General features: G+C 38.0%; 1 protein-coding gene across 1 annotated transcript; it reads left to right on the top strand.

The window, feature by feature from the left end:
• Positions 1–9,273: 9,273 nt before the first annotated feature.
• Positions 9,274–12,804, top strand: gamt (guanidinoacetate N-methyltransferase). The gene is made up of 6 exons (XM_010742670.3): positions 9,274–9,678; positions 10,923–11,068; positions 11,193–11,256; positions 11,353–11,420; positions 11,731–11,841; positions 12,553–12,804. The coding sequence occupies exons 1-6, from the start codon at positions 9,501–9,503 to the stop codon at positions 12,691–12,693; spliced, it is 708 nt and encodes a 235-aa protein (XP_010740972.2). The 5' UTR covers positions 9,274–9,500; the 3' UTR covers positions 12,694–12,804.
• The last annotated feature ends 4,061 nt before the right edge of the window (positions 12,805–16,865 follow it).

Genomic DNA, 16,865 nt, shown 5'->3' with positions numbered 1-16,865 from the left:
GGACTTCAATGCTCACATGGGCGGTGACAGTGAGACCTGGAGGGGCGTGATTGGGAACATCTGGCTGAATCTCCGGTCAGAAAGAGCTTCAACTTGCACTCCCAGGAAAGCTTCACCCACGTCTTGGGGAAGGTGGGGGACATTGAGTCCGAGTGGACCTTGTTTCGTGCCTCCATTGTCGAGGCAGCTGACCGGAGCTGTGGCCGCAAGGTGGTCGGTGCCTGTTGTGGCGGCCCCCGAACCCGCTGGTGGACACTTCCACTGAGGAAGCAGAGTCTGGGGACCCCATGGTGGTCTTGCCTATTTCTGGGGCTGAGATCGCCGAGGTAGTCAAAAAGCTCCTCGGTGGCAAGGCCCCGGGGGTGGATGACGTCGCCCGGAGTTCCTTAAGGCTCTGGATGTTATGGGGCTGTCTTGGTTGACATGTCTCTGCAACATCGCGTGGACATTGGGGGCAGTGCCTCTGGACTGGCAGACCGGGGTGGTGGTTACCTTCTTTAAAAAGGGGGACCGGAGGGTGTGCTCCAACTATAGGGGGATCACACTCCTCAGCCTCTCCGGGAAGGTCTTTTTGGGGGTCCTGGAGAGGAGGGTCTGTAAGATTGTCGAACCTGGGATTCAGGTGGAGCAGTGTGGTTTTCGTCCTGGTCATGGAACTGTGGACCAGCTCTATACCCTTAGCGCGATCCTGGAGGGTACATAACATAACATAACATAACATAACCATAAACATAGCATAGCATAGCATAGCATAGCATAGCATAGCATAAACATAACATTAACATAACCATAACATAACATTACCGTAGCATAACATAAACATAACATAACAGTGTGTGAATATGTCAGTGATGTAAATGTTAACGTCAGTGTTATGTTTATCTATTCGATAGACCTGCATAGGAGAAAAAAATGCAGGATAAAAGCTTAAACAGATTTAATTCTCAAATCATAAAATCACATACACCATAGACAAATTAGTACTACATTACAGAAAACATGAACAAGTGGCATTCACGTTACACCTGAGAGTAAACTTTCAAAGTCAAATGATATTATTTAATTTAATGTAATAATTTTAATTTCATTTTTTAGTTTTTTCCCAAAGCTGTGTTTGACCATGCGGTACAGCTAAAGTAAGAATTAGTAAGATATTTTAATATTTTTTTATATTTCAAAACTGGAAGTTTAGCCAGAAGCCAAAAACAAAAGTCGTATAACATAAAAGGGTGTCTATATTTACATGAATGTGTACAACACATTTCAAGCCATTACTTTTCAGCTACTGAAACCAGGGCTGAGATGATCCAGTGACTCTTTTACTGAGATAATAAATCATCACACGAGTGAAGTAACAAGCATTAAGCAGTGACATTTAAATCATGAAATGCAAATCTAACCGAGAGAGAGCGAGTTGACACATAATGTAGTGCAATTAAATAACACCTTGTCAGGCACAATAACCATTTCCTTGTAAAAATAGCCTGGCGTGATCATAAGCGACAGAAGTCTGAGTGTTAACAAGTCACAGATGCACAATGGTGTCCATGAATGTAGAAACAAACTACATTTATTTACAGATGGAGATCACAGGTATGAGGGATGGTGGTTGCACTGCAGACACTTGTCAAAGTTGCAAAAACACAGGTGGATTTAACGGTTTAACAATGGCTCAGTTGCATTAAAAGTCCCAGTAATGGTGACAGTGATCAAGAACACACAATAGCAGGACCACCACCAAAGGGAATGCAGTAATCATTAATACACCTGTGAGTTACCTGCTATGGAGTGTAAAAATGTCAGTGACTGAAACTTCATTTACATATTAACACAGGTGACAAAGTACTTCACATCAGCATCAGTATAAAATCAGTAGGTTACATGAAAGCAGTATACAAAAGTGCAGAGAACATGCAGAGTGCTTTAGAGGAAAGCACAACACAAATAACATATACATTATAAAATATCATGTCCTATCCTGTATCCTGGTTGGACACATAAACATAAAGACATAGACATAAAGAAACATCTTTACAATGGCATTTCTACAAGTGTAAAAGAAATTAGGTGAATACTAGTAGTGGAAAGTAACTAAGCACACTTCCTTAAGAACTGTGCTTTAGGGATGCAATGTTTTTAAATTATGATGGTACAATTATATAGTCTGAGAAAAAAATCATGGTTTTGTGATTATAATACCATACTACAGATGTATGAAATCACATGAGCATCTTTTATTTGTTTGTTTGTATTTGCAGTTTTAGTACAAATGAAAGTAGGGACATCTTTCATGCAGGTTATGCCTTTGAGAGGAGTACATGTAATTTTGGTGAGTGTTAAATTTATAAATGTACGTGCAATGTGCAATCCTGCCTTGTTGCTGTTGATTTACATTGCACCAAAGAAAACTTGGTGTAGCTGAGCTTTTACAGTTACAAATTATTTTCAGTTAATGCTGCTTACACTTTCTGACATCTAAGAGAAAAATACAGTACTTTTTATTCCACTACTTTTATCTCACAGCTATAGTTACGAGCTACTTTTCAGATTAAGATTTTACTCACGAAACACAAGATCGGTTCATAAAACATGAAACACTGCTACAGATTAAATTACCTAAAAGCACCTCAAACAGCTACATCACCAGTCCTGAATGTTAATTTATCAATACGGTTATCCAATAGTACAATAATACTGACAGGAACCATTCTGTGTAATGACTGACACTTTAAGTACATTTTGTTGCCAATAGTTCTGTACTTTAGTAAATTATCTAAATAAATGTATTATGTATTGCCATATGTGGTTCTGAATAATCATATTTGCTTACTAGATTTTGAACTTTTCTCTCTTTTTTTTAAATTACAGTTCATATTTGTCACTACAATTAAGCAATTTTTCCATAGGCATCATTCAAATTTTAGCAAAAAATAAATAAATAAAAAATAGACTACTCTTACAATAATGTTTAGTGTTTTTTAATATTTTTATTATTTTATTTATTTATTTTGTTTATTATTTTTAAATACTTTTATAATGTTTTTAATATTTGTTTTTTTTTAAGCTTTTTTAAAATTAGATACAGGAATTTCTTACATTGAAGCGTCTTACACATAAGCAGGAAGGCTGTGATTTTCAGGGTAAAACTGTTTTACTAGAGAGGAAAAGTCATTGTGTTAGAAAATCAGACTGAGGGTGTGAGAACAGCCCACCTTTCAATTTTTGAATAGTTTAACATCCTATCATAGACGTTTTATTGAATTAATGCCTCAGCACTTCCTGACGGTTCAACAATATCTACATTCAAGTCATGTCAGATTTAGTGAAACATTTTCTGCCAGAGGGAAAAACCATTCATATCAGCCTCTGCTAGTACCAAGAAGCAGGACATTTAGTAGCAGTAGGTCATAAACTCATACTGTATATCAGCAACTAGTGCATTTGTACAAATGCTGTCCATGTAGCTATATAGTTTGTCATTTAAGGCATGTGCAAAGTCAAATATGTAGCTCACTTCATGCAATAATTGTAGAACTAATTAACAATAAAAATAGAAGCACACATTTTGGAGTATTCCCCTCGCTTACACAGAGCTCCCAGTGGGAACTATAACTGTCAGAATGCGATTCACCTTCTCATAATGTTTGTCTGAAGGATGTTCTTGTTTGTCTTTATCTCTTTAATATCATTTTGGAGGACAAAATGAGGTCACACATCAGATTTATAACAGACTCTCCACCGGGACCGGAGTCCATCAAAACAGGTTTTTTTTTTTAATTACAATGAAAACAACTTGATCATGTTCCTCAGAGGAGATTGGCTTCCCTGAGATGTTAATATATAATGTTAATAAAGAGTTCAAATGGAGCGGGAGGAGGATGGTAAGAAGATATGATTATCTCGTGTCCTCTAAATTCTGTCAGTTAACTAATCAGAATTGTCAATTTATGTTCAGCTACATTCACACTGTGTATTTTTGTACTACATTAAACAGAAATGCTACCATTTCATGTATTGTACCAGAGTTAGCTCAAGGCTATAATTTTGACCTGCAGTCCTTTGGAAGGTCACATTGAAAACATACGCACAGTGACAGAACAGCACAAAACAAACACATAAAACAAATTTTACACACAGCAGTACATCACACAGACATACCATGTCAGCAGAAAGTGTATGGCAAAATAAATGTATAGATATTTGTGTTTAAAGTCAGTGGTTACAGAGCTGAGCAGCTTTAAGGAGACTTTTCAGTTTTGCTTTAAAGGCACTGACAGAACTGCAGCCCTTTGTGAACAGGGAACTAGTTCAGATATTTTCCCTGACACAGACACAATGTTTTCTAATCAGTGGATCATATTTTCTAATTATCATCTAATATAGATAAAAGCTACAGTTCAATTTTTTGTCATTTCTATGTAATTTTAACTGTGCAAATAAATAAATCTAAAACTAAAGCTAAATGAGGTCCCAAGGCATTCAACCAGCACTCAACACTCACTGTCATGAAATTCAGTCTTGCATTATCCATCTGAGACAGATGTCATAAAACAATAAAGCCATAGACTCCGATAACCATAAATTATTTCTCAAGCGTGAGAAAAAACAGCACCCTCTTCCTGTTGTAAGCTGCAAGGCAATCCAGCAGATTTACAACCACCAGCCTGCTCTTGACAACAGCTACATGCCTGCTCGGCTTTGGTCTGAAGGGGTGAACATGTGTTACTACTGCAACCGTGGAGTCACCACAAGGTTACTATAGTAACTAAAGTACAGCCATGAAAGGGAGTCAGTTCACCCAAACACACACACACATATACACACACACACACACACACACACACACACACACACACACACACACACACACACACACACACACACACACACACAAAGCAGTTTCGTTTCGAGCATTGCAGACATGTTTTTATGTTTTCAGGTTTTGAGGTATCCCTCTGTGAGATTTATTCCACCACCCTAACACAGTGGGGCCAAATCATTTTGTAACAGAAATACAGTATAATGGATAATATAATATAATCTTTCACAAAACAAAATCCTGCCTGGTTACTCTTCTGTTCTAGTTATACTATTTTCACTGACGCAGAAGCCTTTGAATGGTGAAAAAAATGATCTACATACAGTTTCGGTGAGCAAAATAATGCAATTAATGTTTTATATTTTATGTTGTAAAATAAATATTTACTGATGTAGTGGCTGCTATATGGGTGTTGTTTTGCTGTGTGAATACTACAAAATCTTCATTACACCTTTACATATGCTGCTGTAAACACTCTGATGGGTCTTATTAAAAGGTATTTCCTGTAGTTCATATATTGTAATTTGGAAATATCTTATTTACAGTTTCTGGATTTGACAGTGCAAGATAAAGAGTAATCTCTTCAACACTACATGTGGTTAAAATCTTAACTTCCACAGTCAATCGTGGTCATTTGGCCTCAGTAATCATCTTGTTCAACAAACAGTCCCAGTTTATCTTGTAATCCCTTCAAGCTGCTCATTTGGTAAGACCGAGAGTTCCTCTCCCTCTGGAGACAAGCAGTAGCATTCTGGGTATTCAAACAGGATCTGCAAACAAAATGTGGTTTGGTGGAGAATGGATGAGGTTTAACCTTAAACATGTAAATTTATTAAAGTCATCCAATCTGTCCATTTTTACATTGTACTATAGACCATTTAGAAATGTTATTAATTTTGCTGTAATCATCAACCATCACATGATTTTCACTATTTGTGCTGCCAGAAGACATCAAGAGTGTGACACGTCTTACCACAACTACCACTAGGGGGCTGCTGTGCAGGGTTTGTTTAAATGTGACATAAATGTGTAATGTGTTTTTAAAACCAACACTATTTGTCACAATCCTGATGGACAATTAAATTCAATCTATAAATATTTTGCTTCCATATGTAATTCTGCAAGTTAGTGTCTGTCACTACAATACAGTATTACAGTACACAAAGCAGTATAAAATGACTTATACACTGCTCTGGACTGCAAAGAGATGTTGAAGTCTGTTTGAATGTGAATTGGAAAAGGGAACTCTGAACTGACTGATAATGAACAGAGGGATTATCTGGCTGACCTGTGAGAAACGTTGTCTGCCCTTTGACTCCAGTTGCTGGACATTGCCTTCTGTATGTGCTGGATAGAGGAATGCTAAAGACAGCAACTAGTCTGACAACTAGTCTGAGATAGACAGATAAATGTGTGAGCCTAACAGAAATAATAGGATAATGATATGTTAGGACATTTTAGGATACTGAAACAAAAACAAGACTACAAGAATATGCCATAAGAGGAAAGTATATGTGCTATTGAAATATTAGAATGATTAGAGTGAAATTATATGAGGTTTAGAAATTCTTGGGTTTCATTTTATTTTGTTCTATTTATTATATTCTTTTCTATGTTTTGATGATTAGCTTTGGTTGGCTAGGATGAGAGCACATCTGCTCACATTTAAAAAAAATATATTTTGCAGTAATCATGTGGTTTAATTCTAATCCCATGTAGAGAAGGGAACAACAATAAAGGCATATTCACCTTTAGTTTTACTTTAGACCTTGAACCAGTTAACAATCCCTGCTATGAGGACTGGAGTGTCTTTACAGTACTGTCCTATTATGCACTGATATAACTGGTATCCTTGAAAATAACTGAAATCACTGGAAATGATCCCAGTTAGGTTTCACTCTCGTCTGCCCAAGTAGTTCCTGCAATTCAATATCAGCATTTACCAAAGTGCGACGTTTCCTAGAGCTAAAGCTCATCAAAAGGTTTATGATGGGCTTTTTGGGGTTGGTGACATGACAGCATTTGAGAACTGCAGAAAAAGAGTAATGGTTTATTGTTTCCCATGTCAAAGTGCTGTGGTTGCCGTACAAAGTATTATTCAAAGTCAGTGCAAGTGAAGAGCCTCGTGTAAGAGTGGCAGATGGATGAAAACCCGCGATTTGATGAGGACCCTCACTGAGGAGCCGGTCCCACTCAGCTTCACCTAATGGGAGTGAAGTGGATGATGGGTAACCAGGGTAGAGGAGCTGTGAAGATGATCAGATGTTCCATTTTTGACTGTCGTTCTGTCCCATTGTGCAGTGAGTCATATAACACACAGGAAAAGGCCAAGTGACATTGAAAAATAGATAAACTAAGGTTTGTTAGGGTTTGGGGGCAGAGTGGACCTTGTTGTTTTCAGGTCCCCTGCCATTTCTAAGTAAAATAATTGACACTTTAAATAAAAAGATGAAATTAAACATGATTTTAATATTATTCCCATACTGAATTACATTCTCTGTATTCCTCAGGGAATTGTTTAGTTTATTAAATGTCAGTTTCCCAGAGCACTGACATCTTAAATATTTTGTTTTGTTAGACCAACAGTCCAAAACCCAAATTTATTAAATTTACTATCAAAGAAAACAGAATATATTTACATGTGAAACCAGTGATTGTCATATTTGTTTAAGAAAGTAATGAAAATACTAATGGATTATGCAAAATAAGTTTCTACTTCTTCTTTTTCCTACATGGAACTAATGTCCGAGTATTAACTTTATCTTTTATATCCGGTTAAGACCAAATATACCTGTAATATACCCAGACACCTGCAGTGTTTGTGATAATCAGATGTAAATTTATAGTGACTTTATCACACCAAATGCAAATTTTATATAATCCCACTGGGACTATAATAGCCCTGAAGAGACTTATAATATTTACACATCATCCAAATAGAGGTACAGGAAGAATACTTTTTCCCTTTTGTTAAGGAGCATCTGCATAAGTTATGTTTGTAAACAGAGCAGGATAAAATATTCTTTAACACAGAAGCTGAAGGTGTGTCATTTAAACCAGCTGTGAACTTGCAACAGGTGCATTTACAGTTTGAAAGTTTTGCGTGAGCATTTGGGGTAGTAATACAGAAACAGGCATCAGGTATAGTAGCTATTAATACGTCTGATAAAGCCGCGTTTTATGCTACATATAAAGTTTATCAAACTGCTCAATAATGTTATGCAATAGGAGCAAACGTACATGTGTCCAGTGCAATGGTTGACTTCAGCTGTCCATGCCAAGACTCAGAGAGCAGAAAAATAACAAAAGAGCATTCACTCTGGTGTTCACTCTGTGGACCACACTTAGGAGACACCTTCTGGCAGGGCAATCTCAACTTCCAGGTCAACTTCTGACTGGACAATCGGCCTGATACTACTCAAAATTGATACTAGTCATTGGCTTAATCTGTCAGATATGAAGCTACAGCTGGGTGAAAGTTATCTTAGCTTAGCATAACATAGAAACAGGTGAAACTAGTAACAAAATCTATTACCAGCAGCTCTATTACTGCTTGTGCTTTCTTTTGCCTCCTGGTTAATCTAAATATCGGCAAACACATGGGTCATCGGCGGACCTGAGGTGGGCTGAATGATGACTGGGTGCTCAAATAAACCATCTGTAACGGCACTTACCTGTCAATCAAAGCAGCCATGCTGTTAAGCATAACTTTAAGCCTTAAAGGTACAATGTGTAGGATTGTTTGGTTTGTCTGTTCTGGGCTAATGTAGAAAAATGGCAGTTCAACATGGTGGACTCCATGGAAGAGGACCCGCTCACACTGTAGATATACAGGGCTAACAAAAACATAATGATTCTTATTTTGAGGTGATTATACACTAATGTAAACATATATTGTATTCCATTGTTGTCAATAAAAACCTCTAAACACACTGGGACTTTAATATAGTTTGAACAGGTGAGTTAAAAGTACAGTTGTACAACGCTGAAATTGACTAAACGGTATTCTGTACCAGGCTGTAAACATGTTTATTTCTGCTGTAAAGTTGGACATTTTTATATGGGCACTTATGGAGATTGACTCACTTCTGCAGTCTGTCTCAAGTGGCCACTCGAGCAATTACAGTTTTTAGCACTTCTGCATTAGCTTCATTTACCAGCTACAGAGGATGCAGTTTGCATAAAAACGCATAACATGGAAATAAACTGGATGCTATAGACACTGCAGATGCAGGTTATAAACAACAGCGCAATTTTTTGTTGTTGTTTGTGTTTGTTTAAAGCCTTCATGTCAGGTTTGTTGTGCAGACTTATGAATATGAAACTGCACCAGAGATGTTCACTGTATAAGACAGGGCTACATAAAACATACAAATCCAAAGGAACTACGCTTTATTCTTACACATGCCAACCACAGGGGGCAACAACTCGCTCAACTATCCCAGGACAGTGAGCCATGTTATTCGCCGTGGAGTGAGCGCTCCTCTCTCCAGAGGATCTCGGTGCGCTACAGATCCTTCTCTGGGAATGTGACTTGACCTGTAGTATAACTCCCGCCGTGTCAGCACTTCTCAACCCGATATAAACCTCCGCCTCCCGCTTTTCACCCTCTTCTGTGCGGAGACACAGTTTATCCAGAACCAAACAACAACCACAGCCTCCTCCAACACATCAAAACAAAATGACCTCCGCCGCTCAGCCCATTTTCTCCAAGGGAGAGGACTGCAAGGCCTCCTGGCACGACGCTAGTGCCGGCTACAATGAGACCGACACACACCTGGAGATCATGGGCAAGCCCGTGATGGAGCGCTGGGAGACCCCGTACATGCACTCTCTTTCGACCGTTGCAGCCTCAAAAGGTAAATCTACCCCGGTCGGCATCCATCATCGGACACGGCGTTCTTTTAAAGGGTGTGTCCGACAATGGGAGCATATGGACTACCCCAAAATAACCGTTTTTGAAGCGGGTGTCATAAATTATTAGCAGCCATTCATAAGTTAGTTTGTCATTTTACATTTTGCTTTGCTGTCAGGTATGTATAACATCAAAATATTGTTTTTATATGTCATTATAAATATAAATTATATTTTACTACACACCTTTATCCTAAAATATGAAGTGAGGTGATAAAACATTGTGTTTAAAAAGGTGAGGTGCATTATATATATTTAATTTAGCAGTACAAACAACAACCCCTCACAAAAAAAAGAACCCAAACAAACAGTCCAACTATCATATGAAAGTAAAAAAAACAAAACACATTTTAAAAAAATGCAAAATTAATTATATGTGGTGGTGTTTTTATTTTTGAGATTTTGTTATGATATTTTAAGATTAGTTTTTACACACATTTTGGCCTTTTCCTTCATTCTTTGGTAAGTGATCTGGAGGACACGTGTGAGAGTGTGAGCAGCATGAAGCCCAGAGCTCTGCGAATACTACAGCAGCTGTTACTCCACTCATGGGAACCAGCCAGGAGGTCTGCAGAGAGCAACAGCTCATCTGCTCTTAGCTTTACGTGCGAGTTCTCACACTGAAAATGTATTTTCCTACCACAATGTTGAACAATTTTAAATGTGAACACGTAAAGAATGGAAAAATATAATCTTCTAACTCAAAGTGTCACATGATCTTTGACCTTTTCTGTGTTTCTGTGGACTTATGCACCTATTTTTCAGCTCCTCACAGTTGAAGTGAGTGAAAATGACATTGAAATGTGATTATTACACTGAAGCTCAGTAAATCTTCAGCAACAATAAATAGCCTTTACCCCCTTAATCTATTTATGTGCTCCTCGTAGAGGAAATAAAACCCTTTGACCTTTCCGTCCAACCACGTTACAACCAACTGGCTTTCCTTCCACATGCAAGAGGGACTAAACTTCAACCTATAACACCAAAAATTTGATCTATCAGGTCTATGATCCTGCTTGCCCAACTACCTGCTTTATCTTAGGTGGGGTTGTACAAGTGAAACCCAAAAGACTGTTTGTTTATTTATAAGCTTTTTTTTGTATTTCATTAGTTGTATTACATTACATGCTCCTGACATCACTGGCCATCAGAATACCTAAACTTGTGCTGTTGTGTTTTTGTCTGTTAGGTGGTCGGGTTCTGGAGATCGGTTTCGGTATGGCCATTGCTGCCACAAAAATCGAGTCTTACCCCATCGAGGAGCACTGGATCATCGAGTGCAACGATGGTGTCTTCGCCAGACTGGAGAACTGGGCCAAGTCTCAACCACATAAGGTCAGTAGACCCGACCAAGCCTATATTATCTTCCTATATTGATTTATCACAGATATGTTTGCTTGCAGGTCTAGTTTACTGTTATTGATGCAGACAAGTAAGGTTGATGTTTATGTTGCTGTAGATCGTCCCTCTGAAGGGCCTTTGGGAGGAGGTTGTTCCCACCCTCCCAGATAACCACTTTGATGGTAAGACATTAAACCAGATTTGGGGGAATTTTGGCTTTTGACAAGATCTGGATGATTAATTTGCACACTGCTAACACTCTGTCTGTCCTCTCTCAGGTATCCTGTATGACACATACCCCCTGTCAGAGGAAACATGGCACACTCACCAGTTTGACTTCATTAAGGTAGGTAGTTAAAATCCACACACAACACACCAGTAAGTTAGTAAGTAAGTAAATCCTAGAAGGATTAACATTCTTGAGGATAATCACTGAATGCCTGGCATTGTTTGCATGAAATATGTATTAGAATACTCAATGATAGCACAAAACATGCATCAATAAACAATGTTAGCGACTTTAGTGTCAAGATAGAGGCTCCGATTATACATTGTGCTTCATTTGGTGCAGGTACTGTAGTCTGTTTTCTTTTGATCATGTCCCAACAGGAGTAAAGGACTGATTGATTTGTTGTTGTGTCTGCGTTTGTCTGCAGGGTCACGCTCACAGGATGCTGAAGTCCGGTGGTGTCCTCACCTACTGCAACCTGACCTCCTGGGGTGAGCTGCTCAAAACCAAATACGACAACATCGAGAAGATGTTCGAGGTACGTCTTAATTACCGTCCATATTTTCTTTATGCAACAGAAATTTAGTGTAAAATCACAAAAAAAAGTCTCAGTTCTATTGCATCAGTGTACAGCTTTTTCCACTTAGCATAAAAGAAAACATCATATTTAAAAACTCTATGAAAATGTTTGACCACCATTTCCAATTCATTGTTATGTATTTCCTTTGTGCATTATGGGACCAGAGTGTCCATCAACAGCACACACAAAATCAAGTGGTTTTAATATACATACTTTTGTCACTTGGGGAGACACACTAAGATCAGTATGTACAGTACATGCTTTAATTGAAGACTTTAATGAGCTGAAGGAAATGTCGTCAGTGTTTTTGTCATGTGTATTAGAGTAAATGTACTTTATTTAGCATAGGAAGGGCAAACAGTCATAACACATATCAGTACAGTCTTCCAGTCACTGATATTGTACCTGTCAATCATCAACACGTTGTTCTTCCACTCCTGGGACGTGCATTTCAACAGGACCTTAGTGTTTCATTCATATTTATCTCTGTTGCTTTGAGTGCACTTCTCCATCAAGGTGCACTGAGTGCACATGGAGGTTTGCGCTGAGTCCGACCTGGATTACAGGCTGCGATAATTTAAAAGTTAATGATAAACAGGCTTTAAGGGACCTGATAAAGAGGGAGCCGCCTCAACATTGACCAGCTCTGTCTCTGTTAATGATTTTCAGGAGACCCAGGTGCCTCATCTGGTCCAAGCCGGCTTCAAGAAGGAGAAAATTAGCACCACCACCATGGACATTTCAGCACCTGATGATTGCAAATACTATTCCTTCAATAAGATGATTACTCCCACCATCATCAAGGAGTAAAGTCCGGAAACACTGCTGCAATTTTTTTTTACAGTGCCCTCTTAAATGATTCTCCTTTTAATTTCATTGTTTGTCACATTTCAATAAATTCAAGTCTGTTCCAACTCAGCTTACAAGGTGCTCACACTCATTATTATACATTTCTTAGATCATATGTACTTTTCTCATTTAGTTTCAAGTCAGTAATACATAAGTTCTAGTTCTGAGTCAAACCCTCTATGTTCAGCATGGTCATCTAGTTGCTCTCCCCCAGCAGACTGTGCTACATCAGTCCATTGATATATTTTATTCTTCACAGCAGCAGATATGTGAAACAACAACAGCCTGAATCCACACAAAACTACCACAAATGCATTCACACCCCACTGAGCCTCATCTGTTTAGAGTCTTAAATCACCCAGTATCTTCTCAGCAAGCATATCCCAATTTTAGACCAAGCAGCAGATGTATCGCTGCATGTTTAAATGCTTAGTTTGTCATGAACGTCAGAGAGTGTAGTCTATGATGCAGCTTCTCCACTCTCATTGTTAAACACTGCAGACGCATGTTATTCCTGTGGAAAATTGTCTGTAAAATGACAAATTATAGTGACATCGCTCATCAGCATGTACACCAGAAGTGTCTCCAAACACAAACATGGCTCCTAAAATTAATGAAAACCTGAAAACTTAATAATTCCATGATACACTAATAAAGTGAGACTTAGACAAGTGACGTGCATAATACATTGGTGTCATGTACCTATAATGTGTTTAATGTTCAGCTTTCTTCATTAAAACAATCAGCTGTTTAACAGTCTACTGAGCTGGACACAGTACAGTATACTATTATGTTTTCATTTATGGTCGTAGGTAACAGTGCGTGTTATCTGAACACGTGCGAATAAGTTACCACCTGGACGCATTAATCATTAGATGGATGGATGATGCAACACAAGGCTGCAGTCAGGTGGGGAACTACAGCAGCTGGCAGATCTTAGATCTAAACCAGGAGCACATGACTCATATTTTAAGTTAAGTCAACACTCTCATAGAGAGATATATGAAGAGCCAAAAACAGATCTTATGGTTCAGAGAGCAAGATGTAACTGAAACAAATCCATCAGTCACTTTTCAAGCAAAGAATCTAAATATTCAGTCAGCCTCTCAAAACTGAGGATTTGCTTCTCTTCTTTGCCATATCTGACTGTAAACTGAATATAACATCAACATTCTAACATCTTATAAACAAAACAGTTCATTGATAAAAAAAAACTGATCTGTAAAATCTTACAGTATACAGTAGTATTTGAGCACTAATATCTTGATATGTTGTGCTGTGATGATGAAGCTTAAATGTCTTATTTTGTTTATGGCTGCCCAACATGTTCCTCGACAAGCTGTGTTTGTATTAAAACCTCACATACAGTAAACACATAACACTTCAGCACAACCAATATTATATATACAAAACACTGTATCTTATCACAGATACAGTATACTGGAAAATATACATTGGTAAACTTAGTTCATATTTGTATCAGCACTAACAAGTTTATTTCTCATTCAGTTATTTCTTTATTTTTTGTTACTCTCTACATTGTAGATTAACATGAAATACAGTGAAACTATGAAATAATGTGAAAATATGTAGTAAACAAAAAAAGTGTAACCAAAACTTAATATATTTTACATTATTGTAAGTAGCCACCTTTTTCTTTTGAGTTTTGCACACTCTTGATTCGTGAGGCAGTCACCTGGAAAACTTTTTAATTAACAGGTGTGTCTTTACAAAAGTTTCTGGTCATCCAAACACATTTAAGACCACCAATTGTGTTGTTCAGTGGTATGCAGTAAACAGCTCTATGCAACTAATGTAGTAATTCTTTTATGGCAAGAACCACTCAAACTAAGAGAAACGACACTCCATTATTACTTTAAGACAAGGTCAGTCTGTCCGGGAAAATATTAAGAACTTTGAATGTATCATTGTGCAGTCACAAAAACCATCAAATACTATGATGAAACTGTCTCTGCCTCAGGAAAGAGACCAAGACCAAGAGTTAGCTCCGCTGCAGAGGAAAAGTTTTTACAGTTACCAGCCTCAGAAATCAACAATTAACAGGACCTCAGATTAGAGCCCACATTAATGCTTCAACTGTTGAGAGGAGGCTGCATGAATCAGGCCTTCATGGTCGAATTGCTGCAAAGAAACCGCAACTGAGGGAGACCAAGAAGACGAAGAGAATTATTTGAGCCAAGAAACACAAAGAATGGACATTAGTCCAGTGGACATCTGTATTTTGGTTTAATGACGGTGAACGGATGGTAACTGCATGTGTGGTTCCCACTGTGAGACATGGAGGATGGGGTGTGATAGTGTGGGTGTGCTTTGCTGGTGACACTGTTGGTAATATATTCAAAATTGAATGCACACTTCACCAACATGGCTGCTGTAGTACCATACCATCAGTTTATCGGGAAAAATTCAAGAACTTTGAATGTGTCTTTGAGTGCAGTCGCAAAAACATCAAACGGAGAAATAATAAAAAGAGAAATATGACACCTAATCCGTTCACATGCACATACCTGCACTAATGGCAGAGGCTGGCATACAACAGTAAGCTCACCCATACACACACATTCACACACAGAGGTCAGAGCCATTGGGAGGCATTTAGGGTTCAGTAACCTGCTCAAGGACACTTTGATTGGACGGGAGCAGCCAGGAATCAAACAGATTACACAGTCTACTACATGAGTCACAGACATCCCTGGACATGTAGACCAGTGGAAATGTGTAGGTTAGACTGATGAGACTAGATATTAGATTTTTGGGTCAAACCACTCTGTCTTTGTGAAATGCAGAGAAGACGAATGGATAGTATCTGCATGTGTGGTTCGCACCTCACCACATGAAGGAGGAAGTGTGAAAGCGTTTTGGAGATTTGTTCAAAATTCAAGACACACTTAACCAACATGGCTGCCATTACTCTGCAGTGACATGCCACTTCCATCTGGTTTGCGCTTTGTGGGACCATGACCCCAAACACACCTCCAGGATATGTAAGGACTATTTGACCAAGGAGGCATCATATAATCATGGACTCTACACTCAACCATCATATACTCAGTTGAGAAGGTCTAGGATGAGTTGGACCACAGAGTGAAGGAAACTCCAACAAGTGCTCAGCATATATGGGAATTACCTAATGTTTGATTGAGGTAATCATCGAAGTTGATTGAGAATGCCAAGAGTGTGCAAAGCTGTCATCAAAGCAAAAAGTAGAATCTAAAATATAAAACATATTTCACAATTCTACGTGTTATTTCATAGTTGTGATGTCTTTAGTGTTATTCTGCAATGTAGAAACAACAACAAATAAAGAAACTGTGTGTGTGTTTGGACTGTGTGTCCAAAAGTTTGATTGGTACTAAAAAATTTTTACTTTTTTATTTTATTTTAAATTCTAAAATATTCAAACTGGCCATCCTGTATCAGTCCATGAGACTGAAACCTAAAAAAAAAAAACAGTAAATACTGAATATGACTGATTCTCTTCATCCTGTTGCCTTTTTAATGTGTAAAAGAGTCACTGTAACTGGGTAAACATTATGTAGACGCAGCTTTAAAAAAATAACACATACATCAATCTTTAACCAGTATATTCGGTAATTGTCAACAAGAGCGTTTCACTTTAATCTTTTAGATACTCCACAGCCATCACAGCACAAACGTACTTTACTATTCAAAGCAACTTACAGGCAGGACAAAATTAAGTGTCTCAAAAACCCTTCAACAGTACAGAGGACTGTACCTGTGATTCAGTTGATTCACACTGGAGATGCATAAAATCAACTCTTGTTTTTTTCTCTCTGCATACTTAATTATAGGAACTGATTAACAGTTAAAGCTGAATAAACAAAATACTGATTAACAATTTTCACACAGCTCAATAGAAATTCACCTTTGACTCAGTACTTTGGTATTTCACTCTGTGGGTTTGCAAAGTGTTTTAACAGGTCATGTTTTTATTATTATTATTAAATAACAGTTAACACACAATAAAAATGCATTTTGCTTCTAACGACTCGTGAGTGTGGAGACAGAACAGTGAAGGTCAGAGCTGGTGATCCCAGGAGCCACCTAGTGGCTTAAACTAAACTTTGGTAGAAAGAATGACACACCAGATG

Source organism: Larimichthys crocea, chromosome XVII, assembly GCF_000972845.2.
Source record: "Larimichthys crocea isolate SSNF chromosome XVII, L_crocea_2.0, whole genome shotgun sequence".
In the NCBI taxonomy this organism is placed as follows: Eukaryota; Metazoa; Chordata; class Actinopteri; family Sciaenidae; genus Larimichthys; species Larimichthys crocea.
This window is presented reverse-complemented; position numbering and strand designations above follow the sequence as displayed.